Here is a 26782-nt window from a genome sequence, read left to right on the forward strand (position 1 = left end):
CAGATATCAGTCAGATTCCAGTTCCTGCTTCCAGCCTCTGCTTTATTCCCATAAATCTTTACTCTAAACAACATTTAGTTTTGTTTAAAACTAAAAAGGCAGGTACAGTCTTCCTGCAGTACAATGCATAAAACCTGATTGATGAGACTTCAGCTGCTTTACTGAACCAGCTGCAGACATTCAACACTTTTCTCACCATGAATTCGGGTCATTCTTTGACATTTTCAGCACAATCAAACAGTAAGATGTTTACGGGTTCTGTTAATCTCCTCAAACACAGTCATCATGAAATAAATAAGGCAGGCTGTGTGAAACACAACAAGTTTCAGAGGTGTCAGAATACTTTTAAAGCTTCAAACTTAAGCAGGAACATGTTGTAGAGGGAGTGTTCAGCCAGGTCATCTGTTTCAGTCCTATTCATGCTCAGATGGACAGAAAAGGCTCTCTTTCTATCCACCATCAGTGATGTTAATGAGCATGTTCCCTCCTCCATCTGATTGTTGCTTCAGAGTCAACATGACCAGTCTGCCTGATACCAAAGCAGGATGCCTCCAAGTCCCAGACTGGCTGTGAGATGGTCAGTTACCATTCTGACCTCCATCATGATCCCTACCTAATGTGAGAAAACTCCTCAGTGAGACATGATGGAGGAAATAAGCAGATGATGGCTGATAGGAGTCAGGAGTGAGAGTAAGACTGATGAAACTGTTCATTCATTTCAAAACAAATCAGAAATGTTACAACAAGGTTACAAGCTGCTGTTAAACTCAGAGATAAAGATGAAATCAGATCCTGTTGCTGCTCCTCCCTCCTACCTGTCCTGCCCCCATCAGGGGTGGAGCTCTGACTGATTCCAGCAGCAGCTCACCTGTGTCTCAGTCTGTGGAGCCTCGTCTTCTTCAACACTTGGTTTGAACAAACTGTGAGTCTGAACTTTGTCTTCAGTAACTTTCCTGTTTGTTTCTGCTCTGTAATGTTTGGGGAACATGTTCACTTCTAATTTCAGCTCCAGTTTGATCACTGTTGTGTTTGAAGAAAAATCTACATGATTATCATTTAAATTGTTATTGACTAGAAACATAATGTGATTTATTTGTTTTATTCACAAAATAAATCACATTGTGTTTTAATTTGTGGGAATAACTGTAGTTTCTTCCATTAAAGTCAGACAGAGAAACTCACGGCTGTTTATCTTTGATTCCTTTAAAGACAAAAAGTAACAACCTGGATGAAGGTGTGGTTTTGTTGCTGTGTAACAATTGTTGTTGCTTCGATGTTTGCGTCAAGGTGTATGCAAACGCAGCGTTGTAACTGACGTATACAGTCACATAATGACGTGACTCCCCTTAGCACCCTGAGCTATAGAAAATCAAACTGGTTCTCAGCTGGTTCGCATGTTGAACAAGTTGTTAAAAAATACCATCAACTGCAACAACGCGTCATTTATCTGGAGATTAGCTGAAAATTACTCCATTATTGTTTTTATTTGTCAATTTTTCAAATGAAAAACACGACTTTTTTCTAGTCTCTATTGTTTTCTTGTTTTTTTTCACACTTTTGCAACTAAATATTTCAAACTGTCAAAAAAAACCACAAAAATATCACCTGATAAAACAGGTTTTAGTGGCGTCTCTAATATAAGTTTCTCTATATGAAAAGTTTCTTGTTTCATTTTTACCTTTTATTGCATGTATTAATTTAAAATATCTGTTTTATTTCATAGCATCACTTTGCTGAGACTCCAAAAATACAATTAATAACAATAATGATTCAACTGAGACTGATATGAAACAAAGAATCAGAGCCAATCAGAGGAGCAGCTGATCTTTTTACAACCCAAATGATGGAGAGGAGGATTTGAGTTGATGTGCAGATGAATGATTTGTGTTTCCTCTGCAGATGAAGGTAGAAAGTGTGTGTGAGCTGATGTGAATTCAGCAGCATGGAGCAGTGTGAGGACACTAAAACCACTCTGTGTGGGGAACATGAGAGCCAGAGCAAAGCTCAGAGGTGAGATGACCATCTCTAACTGTCCATGACTCTTCTCCATGTCAGAGCTCAGCACTCACATCACCAAACCACCTTTATTCACAGGAACCAACCTGAACCTGAACCTGAACCTGAACCTGATCCTGAACCCAGCTGTGTGTCCTTTAAGAGCGACCAGTCAAAGGAGTTCTTGATTCATTTTCAACATGATGTTCCATCAGCCCAACAGTGAGTATCTGTCAGTATTCAGTGGAGGCTGCATCATGTTTCAGATGATAACCAGTTTTCAGCTGAATTACTTGAGACTTGGATCAGTTCTTGATGTCTCTGATGAGACTAATTAGCTGCATCATGTGTGTAATGTGATATTTTAGTTCAGTCCTGCAGCTCTTTGTTAAAACAAAGGGAGAATATTGCTGAATATCTGTCCACTGATGTGGCTTTTTCACAGGATGCTGATTATGTAGTGAACAGGGCGGCTGATGCAGAAATATTACGTTCTCACACTGTTAGAAAGGCTCCAGATTTCAATGATTAATATTGTTTGTTATCCGTCTTGGTAGTTCCACCTTAAGGGTTAACATTGAACAAGTAGTCCGCACCACCTTAAGAATGCAAGGTATTCTGGTTATTGTAGCGGTACCAGAGAAGTGAGCGCCCGTTAAGTTTAGTTCAGTCATCATTATATGCTGTTCAGCACCGAAGTGCCAGTGTGCGTCATTGTTGATTGTAAGTGCATTATTTCAATTCGGTAATATGTGTTTACTCATGTTGAGGTTTACTTCATTTACCGTTTCCAGTCATGGTTGTATGTGTTCACGTGAGTTCCTCATTGCGTGCCTTAAGCACCGCCTTCGATACTTCTCACTTGGAATTTAATGCGTTGTGAGAATATGTCTAGGTTGATGTGCACATTTATAAACATGAAGCATTTATGCTGTTTCACATCTGTGTTTTGTGTAGCCGTGTGTTCGTAGGCGCCGCCCTTATGTCGCGCTGGTTAGATCTATCGCGGCGGGCCCTTTGATCGCTCGTTAAGCTTGTTAACGCCATTTAAGGCTATCGAGACCTTTATTTGATAACGGTTTATTGCTTACTTTATTTGTGGTCTATATAAGAGCTGGTATGGTAAATTGAGAGTGGTGAAGTTAGTGCACTAATCAAGATTATTCCTCATATCTGATCTTATACTGTGACAACCTGTATAGTGTAAATGCTACACTATCAAATACTATATTATTGCAATTATGTAATATATTATGGTATTTGTGTTTATGCTCATAATGGTTTCCTTTTCTGTTTGTATTCTGCAGAACCACACACACACACACACACATTCAGACATCTATTCAGTGTTAGCACCGTCTCCTGCCATGTAAACAGTCTCATGCCTGTAACTCACCTGTGCCTGCCTCTCATCAGTAAAACTGCCTAAACTGGATTCCAATCTCCTCTGTTTGTGTCCTGACCGACGCCCCGGGAGCGAATGTAGCTTAAACTCAGAACGTACCAACCCTATACAGTCCTTTATTCTAGTCTCACCAACACACACGTTGTGTTTAATGACGTCAGTTTAAAACGAGCTTCTGAAGAAACAAGAACAAAATGACCAAATCAACCCAATAATGTTATTAACTGATCTGTTATCAATTATCTCTCAATAAACCTGCTCATGTTATCTGGTGAAAAGATCTCATTTTTTAATCTAACACTTTATATCCCAGAAAAATCAAATATTTCAAAGTCAGTGTTTTCCAGTGTGGTGCAGCTGTCGTTTGTCTCTAAAAGAGCAGAATGAATCTGATCACACAAACAGTAAAGACTGAGTCAGGGAACCATACTGAAAGCTCAGAGCTTCAGTCTTCCTGTTTTCTCTCAGGTAAAATTACATCCAGCTTCCAGTTTCACACACCTGCTGACGTCTGCCTGCAGAGTGGCAGAGCTGCCACAAGGGGGAGCTGTAACATTGTTCCACAGCAGCCACACTGACTCTCTGACAGGCCGTCTCACTGCAGACTCAAACACTATCACTGAATACTTTAGTTTGAAGAAAACAAGTGTTTTTCTCTCAGGATCCAGCAGAGACTCAGGCCTGAACCTGGAATCAGCTGTGTGTCCATGAAGAGTGACCGGTCAATGAATCGTCCTATTTTATTCAAATCAGACCAACATCCATCCTTTCAGAGGTGAGCTGAGTGTAAATGTTGTAACAGAGTAAAATGTAGCAGAGTCAGTTTGAGCAGTTTTTATTCCAACATGTGTTTAATGTGAGCTCAGCTCTGTTTCACATCCATTTCTATGTTCATATGTGAAGCGGTGTGTGTTGGATGTTTTCCACAAACACAGCAGTCAAAGAGGAAAGAATGGATGTTGGAGGAGGTGTTTCTGAGTGTCTGTAGGACACCAGCTGGTCCAACAGGTGCCACTTTGTGCTTTGGCTCTAACACAGTGTAGGAAGTGTGAAGCAGCTGACTTCCAGAGTAAAGTCAGGTCTGTTTTAGGTGGTTGAAATATAGACAAACAAACATGGTTTTGAATATCTTAAAAGATTTTCAGAAATATCCTTTCAGATGTATTGTCATGTCTTGTCTTTTTGTCTTTTGAGTGCAGTGCTGAAATTATTTTGTGTTCTTTAGGAGGAAGCTGGAAAAACCAGACTCACCTGAACCTAAATCCAGCTCCGAGTGCCAGAAGACTGACCGGTCTATAAAACATTCTCCAAGGAAAAGGCACCACCCAGATGTTCAAAGGTACTGGAATAGTTTAGAGATGACAGAAAGAAAATAAAGCATTTAATTTATTTTTTTGACATCTTCAGTACAACTTTACTGACAGATAAAGTTCTCTCAATGTCGACTCTGTTTTAAACATCTATCTGTCTAACACTGGGAGCATATCAGTACAACCAGTCTGATCCAAGCACACACTGGCTCTGGCTGCCTTGCTCCAGGGCACTTCAGCAGGGAGGGAAAGCTTTCTGAAGGGGTTGCTGAGAGCTGTTGGATCCAACCAAAGTGAGCTGAAAGCTCCAAGCAGCTGCAGACTGAGCTGTTGATTCTCAGTGGGATCAGCAGGACTAGTAAAGCTTTCCCACTGCAGGGAGTCCTCTGATTCACTGTTCACATCCACACATCACTTCATGGAGCTTTACCTTGTGTTTGTCTCTGTGTGGACAGACAGAATGTGAGCTCATTCTTCATGATTCCTCCACAGAGTGGACCAGCAGAGCTCAGAGGTTCCCAGTGGTCAGTCTGCCCAGCAGCATCAAACACAGCTGGACTCCATATTTATGGTCTGTACATGTACAACAACTACTTTTCCATCTATTCTGTTCACAGTCATCTCCATGCTGCACTTTGTAGACCAGTGGATTGTCAGTGTGTCCAACATGGATCTGATGTTTGGCTCCATGACTTCAGTCTGATTGGCTCATTCATATAGTATTCTGTTCCAGCTGCTGGAGGACAACATGGTCACTTTTGTGAAGGAGGAGCTGAAGAAGATGCAGAAGGTTCTGAGTGCAGATTACCCAGAATGCTTAGAGAGTCAGAGGGAGGATGAGGATGAAGAGCAGAGGAGCAGCAGAGAGGCATTAGTGAAGATCACAGTTCACTTCCTGAGGAGAATGAAGCAGGAGGAGCTGGCTGACCGTCTGCAGAGCAGTAAGAGGATTTCTCTAAAGATTTAACCTGCTGGATAAATGACACATTTACTGATGTCTCATCACACAGAACAACACATGTTCAAATACTCATTCTCAGATAAATTAAAAGTTTGAAGGTTTTCTGTGTATTGTATTGACTGATCTTTTTTGTTGTGTTTATTTAGAACTTTCTGACCCAGTTTTCCGACATAAATCTGCTCTGAAGAAGAAGTTCCAGTGTGTGTTTGAGGGGATTCCTAAAGCAGGAAACCCAACCCTTCTGAATCAGATCTACACAGAGCTCTACATCACAGAGGGAGGGACTGGAGAGGTCAATGATGAACATGAGGTCAGACAGATTGAAACAGCATCCAGGAAAGCAGACAGAGGAGAAATAACCATCAGACAAGAAGACATCTTTAAACTCCCACCTGGAAGAGATGAACTAATCAGAACAGTGATGACAAAGGGAGTGGCTGGCATTGGGAAAACAGTCTTAACACAGAAGTTCACTCTGGACTGGGCTGAAGGCAAAGCCAACCAGGACATCCAGTTCATGTTTCCATTCACTTTCAGAGAGCTGAATGTGCTGAAAGAGAAAAAGTTCAGCTTGGTGGAACTTGTTCATCACTTCTTTACTGAAACCAAAGAAGCAGGAATCTGCAGCTTTGAAGAGTTCCAGGTTGTGTTCATCTTTGACGGTCTGGATGAGTGTCGACTTCCTCTGGACTTCCACAACAAGGAGCCCCTGACTGATGTTACAGAGTCCACCTCAGTGGATGTGCTGCTGACAAACCTCATCAGGGGGAAACTGCTTCCCTCTGCTCGCCTCTGGATAACCACACGACCTGCAGCAGCCAATCAGATCCCTCCTGACTGTGTTGACATGGTGACAGAGGTCAGAGGGTTCACTGACCCACAGAAGGAGGAGTACTTCAGGAAGAGATTCAGAGATAAGAAGCAGGCCAGCAGGATCATCTCCCACATCCAGACATCACGAAGCCTCCACATCATGTGCCACATCCCAGTCTTCTGCTGGATCACTGCTACAGTTCTGGAGGATGTGTTGAAAACCAGAGAGGGAGGAGAGCTGCCCAAGACCCTGACTGAGATGTACATCCACTTCCTGGTGGTTCAGGCCAAAGTGAAGAAGGTCAAGTATGATGGAGGAGCTGAGACAGATCCACACTGGAGTCCAGAGAGCAGGGAGATGATTGAGTCTCTGGGAAAACTGGCTTTTGAGCAGCTGCAGAAAGGAAACCTGATCTTCTATGAATCAGACCTGACAGAGTGTGGCATCGATATCTCAGCAGCCTCAGTGTGCTCAGGAGTGTTCACACAGATCTTTATAGAGGAGAGAGGGCTGTACCAGGAGAAGGTGTTCTGCTTCATCCATCTGAGTGTTCAGGAGTTTCTGGCTGCTCTTCATGTCCATCTGACCTTCATCAACTCTGGAGTCAACCTGATGGGAGACCAACAAACAACGTCCCAGAAGTCTGAAACAAAAGAGGATCCATGTGCAGAGACTCTCTTCTACCAGAGTGCTGTGAACAAGGCCTTGCAGAGTCCAAATGGACACCTGGACCTGTTCCTCCGCTTCCTCCTGGGTCTTTCACTGCAGACCAATCAGAGTCTCCTACGAGGCCTGCTGACACAGACAGGAAGTAGCTCACAGACCAATCAGGAAACAGTTGATTACATCAAGGAGAAGATCAGTGAGAATCTGTCTGCAGAGAGAAGCATCAATCTGTTCCACTGTCTGAATGAACTGAATGATCGTTCTCTAGTGGAGGAGATCCAAAAGTTCCTGAAATCAGGAAGTCTCTCCACAGATAAACTGTCTCCTGCTCAGTGGTCAGCTCTGGTCTTCATCTTACTGTCATCAGGAAAAGATCTGGATGTGTTTGACCTGAAGAAATACTCTGCTTCAGAGGAGGCTCTTCTGAGGCTGCTGCCAGTGGTCAAAGCCTCCAACAAAGCTCTGTAAGTATAAACTGAAGCTGAAGGTCATGGCTTGAAGAAGCCAACAGAACCACATCATATGTAAAAAGCAGAGATGTAACCCTGATGTTCTGAAAACCAGATGCTCTCATCTCCATGACTACACACCCAGGTCCTGTGCATGAAAATCACAAACAGGATCGGTGAAAAGGGGAAGCCCTGAGTCCAACACGCATTGTGAATTAGTTTGACCTAGTGCCAAGAATGCGGACACAGCTCTCGCTTTGGTTATACATGGGCACCAAAAGTCTTTCTCCATGCCTCAACAAATCAATGCTGCAGCCCTTTTAGCCCCTGAGTACCTGTCAGCTCTTTCAGGTGACCCATGAGACAACCCAGCACAAAAGGCCTCCTTCTTCAGCTTGACGAGTTCCCTCCTCATTGGCTGACAGGCACTGACAACCTTCAGGCCACAGCTCTTGGAAGGAACATGGTCCATTCAGATTCCATGTCCCCATCCTCCCACGTTATGTGAGAGGAGTGAGTTGTAGACCGTGTAAACAGGGGTTTGCACTAGATGTTCAAATTTCACCCTCGCTAGCTGTTTTTGCTTATAAGGTCTGTCCTGCAGTCTTCCTGCCAACGGATCCAACTCACCACCAGGGGGTGATCAGTTGACAGCCCTGCTCCTCTCTTTACCCCAGTGTCCGTGACATATAGTTTCCTTTGTCTGGGCGAGGTGACTGTCCTTAACTGGTGCCGTTCCAGGATCTTTAAATCGCTCTTAACCTGACCCCTCCTCTGAGACCAATTTGCCATGGGAGACCCTACTGGGGCTAACGCCCCCGACAACACAGCTCTCTGGATCATAGGGATACTCAAAACCCTCCGCCCTCAACCCTATCCCTTATTGGGATTAGTTTCTTATTTAGAAAGAGCTTTTTATAAAATGATAATCCATTAATGCAGGGAAGTAGCTGGGTATTAATTTCATAGCATCTTAAAGAAACAGAAATTGAACTCTATAGTGCCATCATAGATGAACTCCGCTGAGGCTGTTGCCCCCGTGACACAGACCTGGATAAGCAGATAAAAATGGATGGACAGATTTTTTATTATCTTTTTTTTACTTTTTGTAAGCAATTGATAACTGAACTTTTTTTCTCTTTATGTGTATCCTTAGCCTGAGTGACTGTAACCTCTCAGAGAGAAGCTGTGAAGCTCTGTCCTCAGTTCTCAGCTCCCAGTCCTCCAGGCTAAAAGAGTTGGACCTTAGTACCAACAACCTGCAGGATTCAGGAGTGAAGATGCTGTGTGGTGGACTGGGGAGTCCACATTGTGAACTAGAAAGTCTAAGGTCAGGATTTATTAATCTTTTAAACTGATAACCATTGGATATGATGGTTTACATGAATGAATGAACAGCTGACCTTTGAAGGATCGTTTTGATTAGTGAAATCATATTGAATCATATCAGGTTGTTTATTTCCTTGAGACCTTTTGATTATTGTCTGATATTAGTCTTTCTGTTTGATTTATTTTAGTATAAATTATGCTCTTGTTATGTTCTCTTTTGATCTGCAACATATTTAGATATTGTGAGCCTCTCTGGCAGTGGCTTTTAGCTTGTTAATGTTCATCCATCATTTTAGTTCAGACTTATATGTTTCAACAACTTTGGGACAAATTGTGATGACACCTGTTGTTTTCATGATGATTTGGATTGGCTGACGTGATCCTCTGACTATTATTTAGTGGTCAACATTTGACCAGGATTAGCTTCATTTTCAGAGCAGTTCTCTCAGAGTCTCTGTGTTGTTTTGTGTGTCTGCAGCCTGTCAGGCTGTCTGATCACAGAGGAAGGCTGTGCTTCTCTGGCTGAAGCTGTGACCTCCAACCCCTCCTATCTGAGAGAGCTGGACCTGAGCTACAACCATCCAGGAGACTCAGGAGTGAAGCTGCTGACGGCTGCACTGAAGGATCCACACAAACTCGGGTATGGAGAGGCCTGCTGCAGCCACACACAATGTCTGATAGAGGAGGAAGAGCTGGAAACATGTTCTCTGTCCCTCACCTGGTTCTTCTCTTTTTGCTTTATGCTTAATATTATTGTTACATGCACAATCACATGCAGTCAGTAGGAACCTTCTACCTTCTCAGAACTAAACATAAACAGCAGATATTTGTCAGGCCCAGATGGACACAGGACACAGATGCCGGGATTTCACAGAACAAGATGGTTTATTAACACAACCACTGGAGATTCTCCAGAGCAGAGCAAAGCATTAGGCTGTGAAAATCCTGGGGCACTCTCCTTGCTAATTACGGTGCCAGAGAGTGCAGCTATGAAACTTATGAAACCAAAAACTCTCCACACTAGGAGGTAAACAGAAGAGGCTATTAAAGATTACGAACAAAGGATCACGCTCTCCTGATGAGGTGGAATTAAACAAAAGATGACGTGCTCCCAATAACGGGGCAAAAATACACAACAGAAAACGCTCCTCAACGGGAGGCTCTATGAAACTTTAACAATACGGCAAGGCTCTCCTTTAACGGATGCAGAAATCAGGGTTAAACAACACAAAATCGCTCCACTATAGGAGGGACTATGAAACGTTATCGTTAACCGACGCTATGCTCCACCAACGGAGGCGTTGCCGGTTCATGACAATATTCATGTAAGGGGTCACAAAGGAGAAGATTTCCTAAAACAAAACTAATACCTGCAGGAGGTGAACCGTGAATCCCTCGCCTCGGCCCTCTGTTCTTCGTTCCCTTGTCAGAAACCAAACAAAACATGAACAACTTGCTACTATCCTCTCATACGGTCGTCCAACAGTAGAAATGACTCATATTAAGGTGATAGTTTGGCAGTGCAACTTTGAAACAGTAGAGTGAGTCAGAATAAGAAATAGCTCATGTTTTGGAGGTAATTCAAATCCTACTGGCCACTAATAACACTGTAACTGAAGCTGTTTGTGCACTCAGTTGTGGAACGGTGGCGACTGACCAGCACACAGAATGCAGATCAGCTGAACACACGAAACCAGCTCTGAGAGTGTTTACAAAAGCTAACCAATAATCACAAAGGAGTAATGAAATTGTTGATAACTGATATTCATCTGGAATAGCTTGCCATGTTGCCAATGAACCTAAAAAATCAGTTGCTGATGATTTTTTTATATATAATTAACTGTAACACAGGCTACAAGACAGTGACCACAGCACCCAGAATAACAGCAGTTGGCACAGTGGGGAGCTGATTTGTGTTCCTTTCCTTTGTCTCTTTCTCAAGTGGCGAGTAGCTCCAATATTTTCTTTAAAATGACTCTGAAAAGTACTCCGGTGAGCTTGTGATTGTGGTCCCACATCGGACAGGATCTTTCATCACTTTTGTGGCTACAAACCCCTTGTGTGTGTAATTACGTGTGCAAAGTGACATATGTGAGAATCAGATGATTGATGGCAACATGCTGTCACAGTATAGTGCTTTGTTTTTTTTTTTGGTAACACATACATGAGTGAAAGCTAGTAAATATTCATCAGTAGCTGTGTTTGGACATAGAAAAACATTAGTGTGCTCCACTGTTCGTTGTGTTGTTGTGAATATTAGCTTTGTGACACCCTGGCTTTGAACAGAGATCTTTGAGCAGATTAAGTTGTTGCAGCTCACCTTGTCCGCAGGAAGAGCTGATAGATGCTGAAAAGATGCTTGAACATACATCATGTCAGCGGTCCGATTCATTAACAGAGTGGATGTTGGACTAAACTGAACCTTATTCTGACCCCCCTCATCCTTTCAGGTCGGAGCCTGCTGGACAACAGTGGTTGACACCGGGATTGAGGAAGTGTAAGTGTGTTTTTTAGTTGATTCAAGGCAACAAAGCAGCACACATTCAGTCACCAACAAACTGTCACATCACACTTTCATTAGTATTCATCAGGGTCCATAAATAAGGAAATGATGCAGCTTTGTGCAACAGACTTGATCCAGCCCTCATTTTGTTCTGTTTCCTTCCAAGCAGCCTGACTGTCCTGTCTTCTTTAAAGTGGTCCTGATCAATAGTTTCTGAAGGCTTTCTGAAGGTCTTTCAGAGTTTTTCTTTGGACATTTTCTGCTTTTTCACTCATTTTCATTCCAGTCCTTGTACCTGAGTTTTTTCTTTTCTTCATTAAGCCACTTAACTCCTTTGAATCATTCAATCGTAAAAAGCCTCCTAACTCAAGGGATGAGCCAGTGTTGTGTCGACACATAACAGACAACTTAGCAAAGAGACATTTTAAACAGTATCTTTTGGCACTTTGTTACTAGAAGCCTGTTATACCAGTCGAGGGCGGCAGGAAGAGCGACAAAAAGAGCCTTTTCATGACATTTACCACTTTCCAAATGCAGCTTTAGTTTTGAAGACACTTTCTGTATATGTGAATATCAGACTCTCACATAAGACTCCTAACACATTTACCTGCATAAATACTTGTTACGACTGTGCAACATTCTATTCTATAGTCTGTACTTTATTGATAATTTAATGTTGCATGGTTTTTAAACATTTGTGAAGTCGCTCTGTTTTGCCGTTACAGCAGTAGCTTGTATTTGAGCCTAGCCTTTAGCTGACATATGGTTTGCCTATGCACACAGCTGGACTGTTTAATTGATAACCGATGAAGGGCTAGAGCCACTCAGACAGTTTTGTGTTTTTTATTGCATGTAGATACAGACTTTCTCTGCTTTTAGAAGGAAAACTTTTTGTGCACGTAATCATTCTACTTATTTTGCTGGAAGCTGCTGTGGCAGGAGGCCTCCTCAGATAACGGCACCTCCTGAATCGTCAAGCAAAGTAGAGTTGCTGGACGTTCAAGTACTTCATATGTTTTGTAACTATTAATTGAAAATAATTTTGTAGAATTGCTTAGAGTGTTCTGTCAAGACTTTTTTTATTTATGAAAACTTTCACGACACGGATATGTGCTTTATATGGAAGTTCAAAAAGAATTTCATGGCATTTTCTTTTAATCACGTTGAATTATTATTTTCTGAAATTAATGCAGCTGGATTGTGTTTGTTCTCTCCATCAGATTCCTGTCAACTCACAATCGACACAAACACAGTGAACAGAAAACTGAAACTGTCAGACAACAACAAGAAGGTGACACATGTGAAGGAGGTCCAAATGTATCCTGATCTTCCTGAGAGATTTGACTTCTCTCCTCAGCTGCTGTGTAGAAATGTTCTGACTGGTCGCTGTTACTGGGAGGTTGAGTGGAGAGGAGAGGTTCGTATATCAGTGAGTTACAGAGGAGTCAGAAGGAGAGGAAATGACAATGTGTTTGGAAGGAATGATCAGTCCTGGAGTCTGGACTGTGCTGATATCGGTCGTTACTCTGCCTGGCACAGTAAGGGAGGAACAGCCATCCCCTCCTCCACCTCTGTCTGTAACAGAGCAGCAGTGTATGTGGACCGTCCTGCTGGCACTCTGTCCTTCTACAGAGTCTCCTCTGACACACTGATCCACCTCCACACCTTCAACACCACATTCACTGAAGAACCTCTGCATCCTGCCTTTGGGTTCAGGTCATTTGGTACCTCAGTGAGTCTGGGCTGAGTTTAGTATAAAGAGTCTCCTCTTGTCCAAGAAATACTCTCAGCAGCTGTTTACACAAGCAGTATTATTTTATTAATCTGATAAAAGCTTTATCCTAATAAGACATTTGGATGTAAACAGCATTTTCTGATTACCTTAACCCAAATAAGGTCATATTCTGAGGAAGGGATTGTTGTATTAAGCTTGCGGAGTATACAGATCCGAGACATTCTGTTATTTTGTTATTATTACTGTAACGGGTGGTGTATGGACCCAATTGCAGTACAAAGGAGTCAGAAGACAGTGGTAAAAAGTTCAAGGCTTTACTGAAACTCTGGCAGACAGACAAATGGTTTAGAAACCGGCAAACAGGAATCAGGAGAGGAGAGGCAAAGTTCTTGGTCAGGGACAGAAAGCTGGGTCGAATTACCAGGAGGCAGACGAAGCAGGGAATCAGGGACAGGCGAGGTCGGTACCGGGAAGGCTGGCAGGAGAACGCTGGAAAGACTTGCATGGCAAAGAACAATCTGGCAAAGGATAGAGTGTGGCGCTGGTGACTATATGCTGGGCTGATTGCATGTGATGAGAGGCAGCTGTGTGCAGAGGTGAGTGGAGTGAACTGATGAGGTGTGTGTGGCTGACAGGCTGAGTGGGGCAGAAGCAGGATCAATGGAAAATTACTGATGGTTGGATGACTAAACTGTGACAATTACGTACTACTGGAGTTTTCACAGCATCTTGTTGTCACAGCTTGGTGGAAAATAGAGGGTCCAAATGCAGAAACTGGTGACTTTATTTAAGAAACAAAAGGTGCAGCCAAGCTGGACAGTCATAACCTAAACTAATAAACAACAAATGACCAAATAAACCACAGGATAACTACAAGACAACAAGATTGCCGATTGACAACAGGTGAGTGTGGAGCTGAGGACCAAACAGGGGAACTGAGGACAACTCGGGGTGAGGATGAGTAGCAGGATTAACTAAAAACTAAATGGAAACCAGGACACAGGTGAGGCAAGGAAAAACCAAGAGTACAGACGCATATAAAACCAAAGTCACTAAATAAAACACAAACCTCAACGCACTGGGTCACACTGATCCCTGAGCATGTGTTGGAGAGCAGCAGAGTTGCAGGTCCGACTTATGGCTTCTCTTTTTGTTTCAGAACCCAAACATTTGTTTTGGACTTGTTTTTTTATTGATCAGGTTGCTTGTTTCTGTCAGAAGACCTCCAAAAAGTCCACATAGAACAGTTAGTCTACGGAGAAAATGAAGAGACACCCTAAGAGCCAGACAGGCATCAGAGCAGAGCTTTGTGTTGTCAGGAACATGGATGTGATGCCACAGTCATTGTAGCTGCGTAGGGGTAAGTAATGTGGGCAGGAGTCATTAATTAAGTGGTGTGTTCTGTTAAATGTAAACAGCTACAGGTACGGAAAATTCTATCTGTGACTCGGTAAACCAGTAATAATGCTGAATATTCCATTCCAATGTTTTACAGAAGACATTCGGGCCGCCTTACCGATTAAATCAGACTGCAGTCGTAACTTAATTGTCTAAGTGACCTTAAAATCCGGTTGAAGTCAAACTTTCTCAATTTCAATGAAAGTAAGACTGAAGTGATTTGGTTTGGAGGATCAAATCCACCTGACAGTGACATTCTTGGCCTTTTGGCTCCGTACAGTCGCTCTGCTGTTAGAAATCTGTGTGTGATCTTCTTAAGAGCTCTTTTAAGGTGGATAAGATGGATATTCCAGCATCTCAGTATTCCAACATCCAGGTTAAAACTCAGAGGGGTTTTTTCAGGGGCTGCTCCAAACCTGTGGAAAAGTTTAACCTTTCCATATACGCTCTGCTCAGACTGTAGAGATATTTATGAAGTCTCACCCCTTCTTCTTGGCTTTCAACTCAAGTAGAGTATGACATCCAAATGTAGAATTTGTTTTTAATGTCGTCATCTTCTGTATTTATTGTTGTTTCACTGGTTCTTGCACATTTATTTTATTACCGTGTTATCGGCTGTAAACTTATTGACTGTGAAGTAGTTTGACCAACTTTTGTTCTTTTAAACGTGCTATATGAATAAACTTGACCTAATGAAATCTTATATGAAATAAGTTTATTGTTCGATAAGGTTAGATTATTGCTGTGCATGTCCACAAAGTCACTGTTAAACAGTTCAGTTTCAGACTGTGTTGAGTCTCACATCTTTTTTGTTTTATTCCCACCAAGAGATCAGAAATAATCCTTTCAGAGACTCCCAGGTTGTATTACATGGCCTTTTCAGGGTAAAACAGAATAAATGTTAAACAGGCTTCTCAAGCCCAAGTCTGTGTTTTGACATGGTGAAAAACGTGAACAGGACATCAGACTGTTTCTGGATGACAGCAGAGGAAACAAAGGGACAAAAAGGGACAATCTGACTGTCTACACAACACAAATGTGACGTATTATTTAAGCATATCCGTCAGAGCGTTGGGTCTGTTGAAGTGTGCTGCTTTTATATACAGGTAAAGACCTCCAGAACCAAGTCTGACAACTAAACTCACGTCTCAATCAAATGAAACTGACGACTCAGAAACAAATTCTGACAATTATTTTAATCACATATGAATCAAACCAGTTGATGGAAATCAAATATGTTTGAAGCTCAAAGAAGAGTCCTGTCTTTCTGTCTCCTTTTTTTGTATTTCTTTTTTTTACATATTATTCATTTAATTTGATCTTGTTTATTTTTCTCTCTTTGAAACATGCATTATATTATTAATGTATGAATGCATCTATGTGTGTATTCATGTGTGTTTGTAAATATTATTTTCATACACTTTCTACTGTTGTTGTGGTTAAAGAACAAATAAAATACAGAATGAATATAATCAGTATTCACACTTTATGTTACTATGTTTATTTCTATTTCCACCAAAAATGTACATTTGATTTATTGTTGCTATTAAACCATTTTTATTCCCTCAAAGCCATCATAATCTGCTGTTATTATTTACTGCTATTGTTAAAGATTTCTTATCTATCCAGTTTAGCTTTTACTGCCCTGTCCACAGCTGACAGGTGTGGACCCACATTTGTCCCATTCTTCCTTTCTTCCTGCAAACACGTCTTAAGGTGTGCAACAGCACGGGGTGGTGGTTGTTTCAAAGTTCTCCAACCTTCTCTATTGGGCAAGGACTGCAGGCAGGCCAGTCCAGTGCACGCCCAGTTTGTGCAAGAAAAGCACAGCAGTTACAGATGAGGCAGCTTTATTTAACCAAAACAGTGAGTGCTGTGTCATCAGGAAGTAGATCTCCTCTCTGAAATGCTGAACCAATTCTCTGAAAGTTGTTTCACCTCAATCTAAAAAGGTGTCGGGCCTAAGCAGCACCTTCAGAAGCTGTGGTACTCTGTAACTGACTCATGTGTTTCCATGAACCCAGATACTGTCAACCCTCCTGCCCTGTCAGCAACTCAACTGCAAGTAGAAACAAAAGAGGCAAAGGAAACGACAGTAAAAATCTAACTGCAGGAGCAGCAACCCTCCCTGACATTCGTGCCTTATCCACCTTTAAAGGTGCAGATAACTGCAGAGGCATGTGAGGATTCCTGCAGGAACCACCAGGGACAAGAAAGTGAAAAACAGAAATAAAAGATCAATTTAAAAGCAAAACTCATGAGCAGGTAGCAGACCAGAGATATGATCCAGCATTCGTTGCACCACTGATAACACATCAAGACAGTAGTGTTGCTCTCTCACTATTTATGTCTCCCTGAAGCAAAATGTCTGACTTCTTGCATCACGCATCTCTCCACACAAGCAAGAGTTTAACAGAAACTTGCCCATCTGGAGTGAATAAACTGAGGACCTGCTGATAACCATGATTCAGAGAGACGAGCTCTTTATGACATCACTGAAAAACACAACGCCAACTAAGCTGTAAAAGCAGAGCTCTGGCAGCAGGTTGGGGAGACACTTATATCTGGTATGAATCTCTATGTTCCTCTGAGCTGTACAGAAGCACTCAGCTATGGAATATTTTAAGACACAAAGCTTAAAAGTCCAACAAAATCAAAGATATACAAGTGATATGATACTGTTAACTCATAGCTGTTCATGGTTGAATAACAGCTTTGTTTGGTACTTTTTAATTTATTTAATTATTTTTTAATTAATAATATGCTGAATTTATAACACATAACCTCTGTTTGCACTTTATAAATGTGACTTTGCTCACAGTTTGACTTTGTCTGTCAGCGAAAGAGATGAAGAACAGATGGGATTCCCTGCGGAGGCAGTACACCAGATATAAGCAATGGTCTCCCTCAAAAATGATTAATTTTCGAATTTCTGACCGGCCGTGAAAGCATCATCACAGTGAAGACGTCATCTCCTCGTTAGTATAGTGGTGAGTATCCCCGCCTGTCACGCGGGAGACCGGGGTTCGATTCCCCGACGGGGAGAAGGAATTATTTTTATTTTTACAACTAAATGATTAAGTCTGGAAATATTTGCTCCCCACTTCTTTGCTGATGCCTGACAAAACGTAAACATCATTCCATAATTATGCATCATGTTTGAGAGAGTTCAGAATCACAGGAACAGCTTGAGAAAGTAACTGGATTTCTGGACATGAGATTTCTGGACATTCTACATCTTTTATTGGGTTGAATGAAAATATTTTTATCGCTACTCTCAACTTCTTGTGATTGTTGTTGGTAAAATGACCTGAAAATGTGCTTTTTCAATAATGGGGTCCCAATTGTCTGGGTGGGTTCTTTCCTGCACCATTCACTTGTATTTTCATTGTCCTCTTGGTCTCCTTTGTACTTTATGAACTAGTATGTGCTATGAATTCAGTCTGAATACAGGCACGGCTCTGTAATCCCCGTTTATCTGCATCACTGGGGAAGGCTGTTCACACAAAGCATTTCTGCTGATTGTCCTGGTGGTGGCCACAGGAAATCTGATGTAATGAACAGAATCAAAGTGGTCACAGTGAAACTTTTCTACATTTGCTGAGTAGGAATATAAAAGTATGTTGTTCAGTAAGTGTCAGTGGGCAGTGTCATTTGTGGCCTGCAGCCCTCCAGGTCTCTGCTGCAGGACGACGGCCCTCTGAAGATTCTCAACCACTCAGTGGAGGAGCTCCTACAGATTTACCACAAGGTGGTTGATGACCTGCTGCCATCTGTCTCTATCACAAGATGCAACTCTTTCAGATGAATTGTCTTTACAATTAAAGACAGGCTTCTGACTGTGGATGTGTCTTCTGGGACTGGAGTGCATCCTTCCCTTTATGACATTTACGTGAACCAAAGCATCTAAAAAATATCTAAGAAATCTATTTGATAGCAAATAATCTGTCTGACACAAATATGAGTTCAATGGTTAAATATGATCAAATCTGGAAATTATTTCCAACATTTAAGTTTTGATTTAAAAAAAAAAAAGAAAAATAAGTTATTTCTTTTTCTTTTTTTTTTTTAAATCAGTAACAACTTTTGTCTCCACCATCTGCCTGCAAACAAATCCACCAGCAGCTTTCACCAACTGACTGCAAACAACTCCAGCCTCCATCCACCAACAGCTTTACATTCATCATTTAACCCTAACTTTACACCTTTAAACCAATCTTACACACACATACATCCACTGGAAAGTTATCAGTGAGCATGATTTTCCTTCTTTCCTTACAGATCTTAATGATATCTTTTCTAAATCAACAGTAGATGGACTTTTGATGTTGAAGAGTCCAGGGTACAGTGGGCTCAGTAAAGCATCACAGCAGAGTGGTTAGATGAGGTTTGGGTTCAGTAGGAGCAGCTGTCCATCATTAGGAAGCCCGGTGATTTTCTGTGTGACTGTGTGTGAGAATGTGAATGAGGCTCACTGTGAAGCTCTGAGTGGTCAGCAAGACAAGAGAAGTGCTATATCAGTGCAATCCATTCATTGATCAGAGGTTCTGTGTTATATTGCATTCCATCACCAGATGACGCCACAGAGCTAAAAGATCTCAGTGTCAATCTTCACGTCATTTTATAGCCATATAAAACCCAAAGGAGACACAACACAGCAGCTTCCACATGTGGAACATTCTGTGTTTCCTCTTTTGTCTGTAACTGAGGAGCTGCTAAATATCAGTGTTACAGTTCAGTATTTGTAGCAGATGCACGTGCAGGTAAACACGTTCATGCACGTATAATAACGTGCGCTCACAAATTCACAAACACTTACACACGCATGCACACACACACTCACAACGGCCTACAACCACCACACAGTGAAGCCCCCGGGATGGGTGTCACTGTGGGCCCCTAATGTCTCGCCTGGGATGTGAAGGGAGTGACAGAGATTTGGTCTGAAGGACTCCAGGTTATAACCTCGGTTCTAATACGTCACAGCATATGTGATGAAAATGCCTCACCGACACACGTCAGTGCACATCAGTGAATGAAACACTATATTTTAGAATAAAACAAGAAATGCACAACAGAGTCTTTTTGGATTGTCAAAATGAATGTTGTTGTTACTGTACACAATACACTTACTGTAGCTTAGACAGGAAGTGACAGTGCATAATGCTCCGTTCATGCTCTCCATTCTTGTCCTCGAGTGCCAAAATTCCAACTCCGATATCAACTCAATAAACTGGCTTTTGTTGCTCCTCATACTTTATGTTACTTTGCTGCTAAAAGATTTCTCTACCTTCAGTTGACCAGTGTAAAGAACATTTCAGAATCTTGTTACTCATCCTTATAACTTACTCAACATTTAATTAGTTATATTCTATGTGATCTTCATTGCAATTTATTATTAATCAAAGTGATCACACACAGCCAGAGACAAGCAGCTAAGTTTTCAGGACTGCAGACAGTTTCCTGTGTGTTAAATCTGAGGGAAACTCATCTGAGAGCAGATATTAAACCAGACAGAGTAGTCAGCCTACTCCAGGTGGACTACTTCTAAATAAGAGTCTGCACACCTATTAACGAGCCAGAGTGAATAAAAAAAACCAAAAAACAAACAAAAAACCTTTTTCTCTCACTGTGCTGCAGCAGCAGCTGTAGGAAAATTCATGAGTGACATCAACCGTTGTGCAACAGCCCTGAAGTCAATCTCTTTGGGTTGTTTAGAGTTGAGATTAAGAATTATTTAAGTTTAAAATTAAAAATAAAAAAAACCTAACGACATGCAAACAGTGCAATATGTTCCTAAAGCAAACAAAACTCCTGCAGCACCTGAGCACCGAGTTACCCACAAAGTGATCAGAAGTATCAACAGACAGATGTTTCTCTGTGATAAGATGATTCAATTAAAGTCAGCATTTAATAAACTTCAGAATTTTTCCACAGCTGGAAAATGATCACCTGCATGAATCAGCAGTTTAGTCACAGAGATCATGTACGTTCTCATGAGAACAGGGGACACAGGTGAAAGTGGAAAACATCAGACTCTGCTCTTCAAAGCTTCAATAAGCCAGTTCACACATATTCCTGATAAAATAATCTTCATATTGCAACGTTCCAAAATATTGGACCTGAATCCGACTCAATGCCTGATTGTAGTTAAGCTGTTAACCAGCACACAAGGCCCGAGTTTAAGAAGTGGGTTTCCTAAAGAGGTTTATTCAGCCTTAAAGACTTCAGACTCTGCTCAATCCGTCCTTCATTTGAAATCAGAACACAATAACCTCAGCCGAGGTGACTTTGTGGTAAGATTCAGACATGAACAATTGTTCGATTTTATGAGTAGACACTCTGGAACGAACAGGTGAACATGGAAAGAAAACATACTGATCTCCTGATATTCAGGATTGAATATAATATAAATGATCAAAGTCTAATCTCTCCCGAATTGTTCATGGCTTCTTGGTTACTGCCTCAGCCCCGTTTTTTTTTTTTTTAAAGTTTATGCTCCACAAAATATTTGATTAAGCTGAAATTAAAACTCCATGCTTTTGTTCTGCATAAAGACCTAATAAATTGTACACTTCATGTCCACCAAACTCCTTTTTGCTCTTAGATTTTAGCTGAATTTAACCTTAAGACCACTGCTGACATTATTCTTAAGCTTGATTTGTAAAAGATGCTGAACAGGAAAACCTTCCTGATCTTATGTGCTCGTGATTTGTAGTTCTTAAATCAACTTAAACTGAAGGCGCTGGCCAGATTCTTTAACCTCATCTCCCTCTTTGGATTATTAAAGACAATTATGTATTAATCTTAAACAGAATACAGGCACACACTCGGTTCTAGTCAGGAATAGCTACAGACAAAAGAAGAAAAATAAATCAATTTGGCAGAAAAAATCTCAGTGATGGGTGAGGACAATGACAACAGGCAACACATGCCGCTCTGTAGAATCAGCAGTCTGCAGACAGTGAAGAGCAGACATATATGTCCAAGAACCTTCCACAAAGTGTGACATATATTTACAAATATTTCAATAAGAAGAAAATTATTGATAATTTGGTTATATTACAATACAATATATGCCCAGAGGGAAGGAGAGAAGCCATCTGATGTAAAATCCTGACAAAAACCTGTTTTACTAAAGCTAGAAAAACTATCTGAAAATACAGTGACTGCATGAAGGGGTTAGTCCGGATCATTTTACGGATAAATTTACACTATTTTCACGGATATATTTGTTCATTTGGTCGTTCTGGCCTCGGTTACCAGACTGTTAAGAAAACCAGCTATTTTACCTTCCAAAGTTAAGCTTTGGTCGTTGGTCTGCTGCTGCCTCAGTGGGGTAGTTTTCCTCTTAATGTGTGACTTTGATGTTTTAACCAACATGTTAAACACCAAAGTCACAGAAACAGACCAACAACTGTGGTGTCCAGGAAGCTAAAATTAGAGGTTTTCTCAAAGGAGCCTGGAGGCTGTGAGAGCGAAGGCGTCAATTGCTGCTTTAAACGGCTGCTTGACACTAAGTACAGCAGTGAAAACATCCCAAATGTAGGGGACACTTGAGTCTCTATATATTGTCTTTTTAGGCGTGTTGAATCAGTTTTTGGGGGTTCACTCCTCAGCTGCTGGACTCCTGTCTGCTCCTCCAAACTGCTGAAAACTTTCTGCTGTAGCTAACACTTAAAAACATGAAGCCTCTTGTGTTTGTTCTTGTAGAAAACTTTCCTGTTAGCTGAAACATTTCAGAGTTCTCCTCAGACTGTATTTAGTGGACATAAAGGTGTCTTTAACAGAGGGAACGAGGCTGTTCTCCTCTTAAGATTTATCTCTGTGCTTCACCCCGGTTGAAGCAGATAATGAGGGGGCGGGGCTTGTTCCAGACTCTCAGCTGCTCTACCATTGGCTATTACTGATGACGTCAGAGACGGACAAAGTGCAGCGGGTGTGTTTCTGGAGGAATGGCAGCATTGACACTTGTAATGTTCACAGCTTCTGTTTGACACTTCAGAGTTTATAAAACTCATACAACACTATCAGAACACATTGTCAATATATGGACCTTTATAAGTTTAGGTTTTCTGAAGTAACGGGACACACACACATCAGTCAGGATTCTGCAGGAACCACTGGAAGAGTTTCACTTCTTCCTATAGTTGAACGCTTCTATGACATCATGCAGTTCCTCTATTCCATCAATGCAGAGTTCCGCTCAGTCTTACTGGCAGTACTTCACAGCTCCTGAGAGGAGGCATTTAAATCAGAAACATACAAATAAATTATTTCTATATTTGAACCAGGCTTCCATCTCCATATAAGACACACACTCTGTCCTCATACAACAAGCAGATCTTCTGTTGAGGATGTCTTTACAGTTAACATCAGTACACACTGCATATTGATGAAGATTCTCAGTAATCCAGGTCACAGTTATCCTAAGAGCTCACATCCTTTGGCCTAAAAGGCCTCGAGCACAGAGCGAGATAAGACCAGAGTCAGCCATTCACGAGAGAAAGTGCCTTATAAACTGGTGAAGTTCTTCAAGTAAATAAGTTTATTTTAGTTTTTCTTTTGGTCAGAGGCTCTGGTGCTCTAGAGTTAGACCAACTGTTTCTGAATGTTAGATGCAACACCTTTAAAATATTTTTAAATATTTTAGTTTTATCTTCATGCAAACAACAGCTAATCTTAACTGTCCTGTAGTTTGTAATGTGTCAGATCTCCATTTATTCCCATTTCTTTTGCTGCATTTTTAAAACTTCATTACATTTGTTTTGTAGTTGATATCGAACCACCAAACCAGCCAGCTCAGAAGACACAGTATTTGACAGCTATCAGATTGAGTGGAGGATGTAAATTACTGCAACTCAGGTTACAAAAGACTAAAAGTTAACCGTAGACAATGAGTAATCTAAAGTTTATGTGTACAAATGCAGAACTTATAGTTGCTCGTTCATGCCGCTTTGCATTACTAAACATAAGAAAGATCAGACCATATCTAACCCAACATGCCACCCAGCTCCTGGTGCAGGCCATGGTCATCTCCCGCCTTGACTACTGCAATGCTCTCCTAACTGGTCTCCCAGCCTATACTATGAAACCTCTGCAGATGGTCCAGAACGCGGCGGCGCGTCTGGTCTTCGATCAGCCTAAAAGAACACGTCACCCCTCTGTTCATTGAACTCCAGTGGCTGCCCTTAGCCGCCTGCATCAAATTCAAGTCCCTGATGTTAGCCTACAAAGTGCTTAATGGAACGGCTCCCATCTACTTGAATGCTCTTGCAAAGGCTTATGTCACAACTCGGCCCCTCCGTTTGTCCCAGGATTGTCGTCTAGCAGCTCCTACACCACGCCTAAGACAATCCAAACTCTTTTCATGTGTCGTCCCACGATGGTGGAATGATCTCCTGAGCGCTACCAGAACAGGGCCGTCCCTGTCTATCTTCAAGAAACTCTTGAAAACCCAGCTCTTCAGAGAGCATCTCCTATCCCAGCACTTACCTTGTACTTACCTACCCCCTCTATCTCTGCACTTTATCTTTCTGCACTTCCTTCTATGCCTGCACCCTATCTCTGTCACCTCTGACAGAGTCGGACTAGTGGGTTCCTTCTATGTAGTTTATTTTTAGCTTTTTATATAGCTTGTTATATCTTCATTTGTAAGTCGCTTTGGATAAAAGCGTCTGCTAAATACATAAACATAAACATAAACTTATCTTGCTTAAAAAAACACCAGCATTTCTTGTTCATTTTGTTTTCTTCCCTTTGAAATACCTGAACTTATCATCCCTTGATCAGTATTTAGGTTTAGAGTTGAAGAACATCTCCTTAAAGGAGGCAGAGAGCTGTCAGAGGAAATCCCTGTAATGGCTGTTGAAAATAAAAATATGAAATTAGTTACAAACTGAGTGGTGTACTCATAAACGCAGACCTTAAACACAGATCCAATAATAAGAGAAACGTTCAGCCTTTAAAGATCTTTTGTCAGATTGTGCTTCAATTTCAGAGCCAGTCTCTCAATGTCCTCATGTGTAGTTTTGTGGGTGTGACGGAAACTTTAGTAATGCACAGAGTCAGTTATTTTCTTCTGAGGATATAAGAGGCTTTTAGAATAAAATCTTGCAAGAGAGAACAACACAATACAAAATACAGAGTTGTTCTGACAACTGAGGCAAAGACACTTCAGTTATAATGCACATTGTTGCGTCATCACTCCTTGGGTATAGTTGAGTGTTCTTATCGAGTCTACCTTTCCTCCCCAACCACAGTCAAGGTTACACAGCTTAAATGACAACTGTTGGAAAATACTGTTTAAATAATTAGATCAAAAGTTTCAAGCACCACACACCAAAGAAAACACCCTTCAGAAAGTTAAAAAGTCATTTCTTTATTGTGATGATGAAGAACATCCAAAAAAAAAGCAACACGGCACACAAAGCAGTCATTTTGTTTGAACTGAACGTGCAGCTGAAGACAGTATTTCAGAAATGATGTTCAGTGGTGATATGAGCCACGGCATCATCATAGTCCAGTCCCTCATCTTCCTCATTTTGTGGAGACGTTGTCATGGAAACAGGTGGTTTCCTTCCTGCAGAATTTAGAAAACAAACAAAGGAAAAATTCAGGATCTGAACATGAAAATATGTGTTTTTTATGAAAGGATAGAAGTACACCTGAAAATGGTCTGAGCAATAATAAAGTCAATTCTGCAACAGAATTTATGTCTGAACTAACTGGATGTAATGAGGCTGACTCTGCTTAAAACATACTGATACCCTGTTCCAGCCCTGCTCCACTTCATCCACTGACCTGTCAGACACAGCAGCAGCTTCTGCCACATGTGTCTCTGTCTTCCTGTCTGTGCAGGACTTTGTGCCCAAGCACTCAGTTCCTGGGTTTTACTGGGTCGGTTTGTCTGATTGGAGGACTGGGAAGTGGGAGTGGGTGAGACAGACACCGTACACTGTGGAGCGCAGGTATGTTACCATGGAAACGTGTTCTTTCTGATCCAGGTTTTATCTGCATTTGTGTTGTGATGTGATGACTTCAAATGAAAAATTCAGTCAGTACCAGGCCAGAATTTGCCCCAAAACATAAATATTTCCAGGCAGTTCCAGTGGGGAAAAGACCTGGGTCAGACGCAGGCTGGATCATATATCCCATCTGGCCTGGGAACGCTTCAGGAGCCCCCAGGAGGAGCTGGAGAGCGTCGCTGGGTAGAGGGATGTCTGGGTGTCCCTCCTGGACCTGTTGGCTCTGCGACCCAACTTTGTATAAGTGGCAGATGATGGATGGATGAACCTCTGAAATATAAACTTTTAAAATGTTTTCTCTGGCCTTTCTTGGCATTTCTGGTGTTTTTGTTGCTGTCAAATATCAGATTTGAACTGAACTGCATGTTAACGTGTGAAGGTTATGGTCTGTGTCCTCTGAGCTGAATCCTCTCACAGAGATTCACTTCTCCTTGTTGGAACCCGTTTCCTTTACAGCAGCTCATGTGTATCACCTGTAAGTGGCTGGATGTGTGTCTTTAGAGGAGATGAAAGAGTCTCACCAGTGACAGTGATGTTGATGGCGTTGCTGCTGTCTCTGTGTTTGGATTCACACCAATACACTCCGCTGTCATCGGGCTTCAGCGACTTCACGCTGCAGGTGGAGGAGGTCTGGGTGCCCCATCCGACGCCACACTGAGACAACCTGGGAACATCCCATTTGTGTTAGTCATCCACACTCAGGCATTTATCTCATTGCTGGCAGAAGACTTCTGATCAGAGGTGTGGAGTCAGAGGGTTAGATGTGTTTTCTCACCCTGCAGCGCGCGCACACACACACACACACACACACACACACACACACACACACACACACACACACACACACACACACACACACACACACACTCACACACACACACACACACAAGGGATGTAACGGTTACCGGTATTACAGTAAATCGTGGTGAAATGTTACATGATAAATTTTACCCTTTATGTTTGAATTAATCTCATTATCTCGGTGGATTATGGGGATATGTAATAACAGCGTCAAGAGAACCAGTACGTTCAGGGACTTTTCCCTGTTTTATACGGCATTGTGGTTTGTTAGGATGAGGCATAATACAAGATTCAACCATCAAGAACGCTTCATTATAGAACATAAAACATCCCCATGTGTGCATTTCTGGGCCTTTACTGTGACACCTGTTAACACGTGACACTAAGCT

The 26782-nt window shown here is 41.6% G+C and overlaps 2 protein-coding genes and 1 non-coding gene across 3 annotated transcripts in view; all 3 read left to right on the forward strand.

Annotated features, from left to right (window-relative positions):
• Positions 1 to 26782, forward strand: part of LOC140296541 (uncharacterized) — a 51348-nt gene that overhangs the window by 10138 nt on the left and 14428 nt on the right. The window lies entirely within an intron of this gene.
• On the forward strand, positions 2792 to 26250 carry LOC140295311 (NLR family CARD domain-containing protein 3-like). The gene is given in 12 exon segments (XM_072379648.1): positions 2792 to 2874; positions 2967 to 3022; positions 5818 to 7615; positions 8757 to 8930; positions 9408 to 9569; positions 11380 to 11426; positions 12653 to 13240; positions 16590 to 16660; positions 18233 to 18316; positions 25345 to 25535; positions 25671 to 25775; positions 26094 to 26250. Coding segments are annotated over 12 exon segments (3516 nt in total).
• On the forward strand, positions 17539 to 17610 carry trnad-guc (transfer RNA aspartic acid (anticodon GUC)). Its single transcript has one exon. It is a non-coding gene; the product is annotated as a tRNA-Asp (tRNA).

Source organism: Leuresthes tenuis, unplaced genomic scaffold (genome assembly GCF_036924035.1).
Source record: "Leuresthes tenuis unplaced genomic scaffold, fLeuTen1.0.hap1 SCAF_1, whole genome shotgun sequence".
NCBI classification, from domain to species: domain Eukaryota; kingdom Metazoa; phylum Chordata; class Actinopteri; order Atheriniformes; family Atherinopsidae; genus Leuresthes; species Leuresthes tenuis.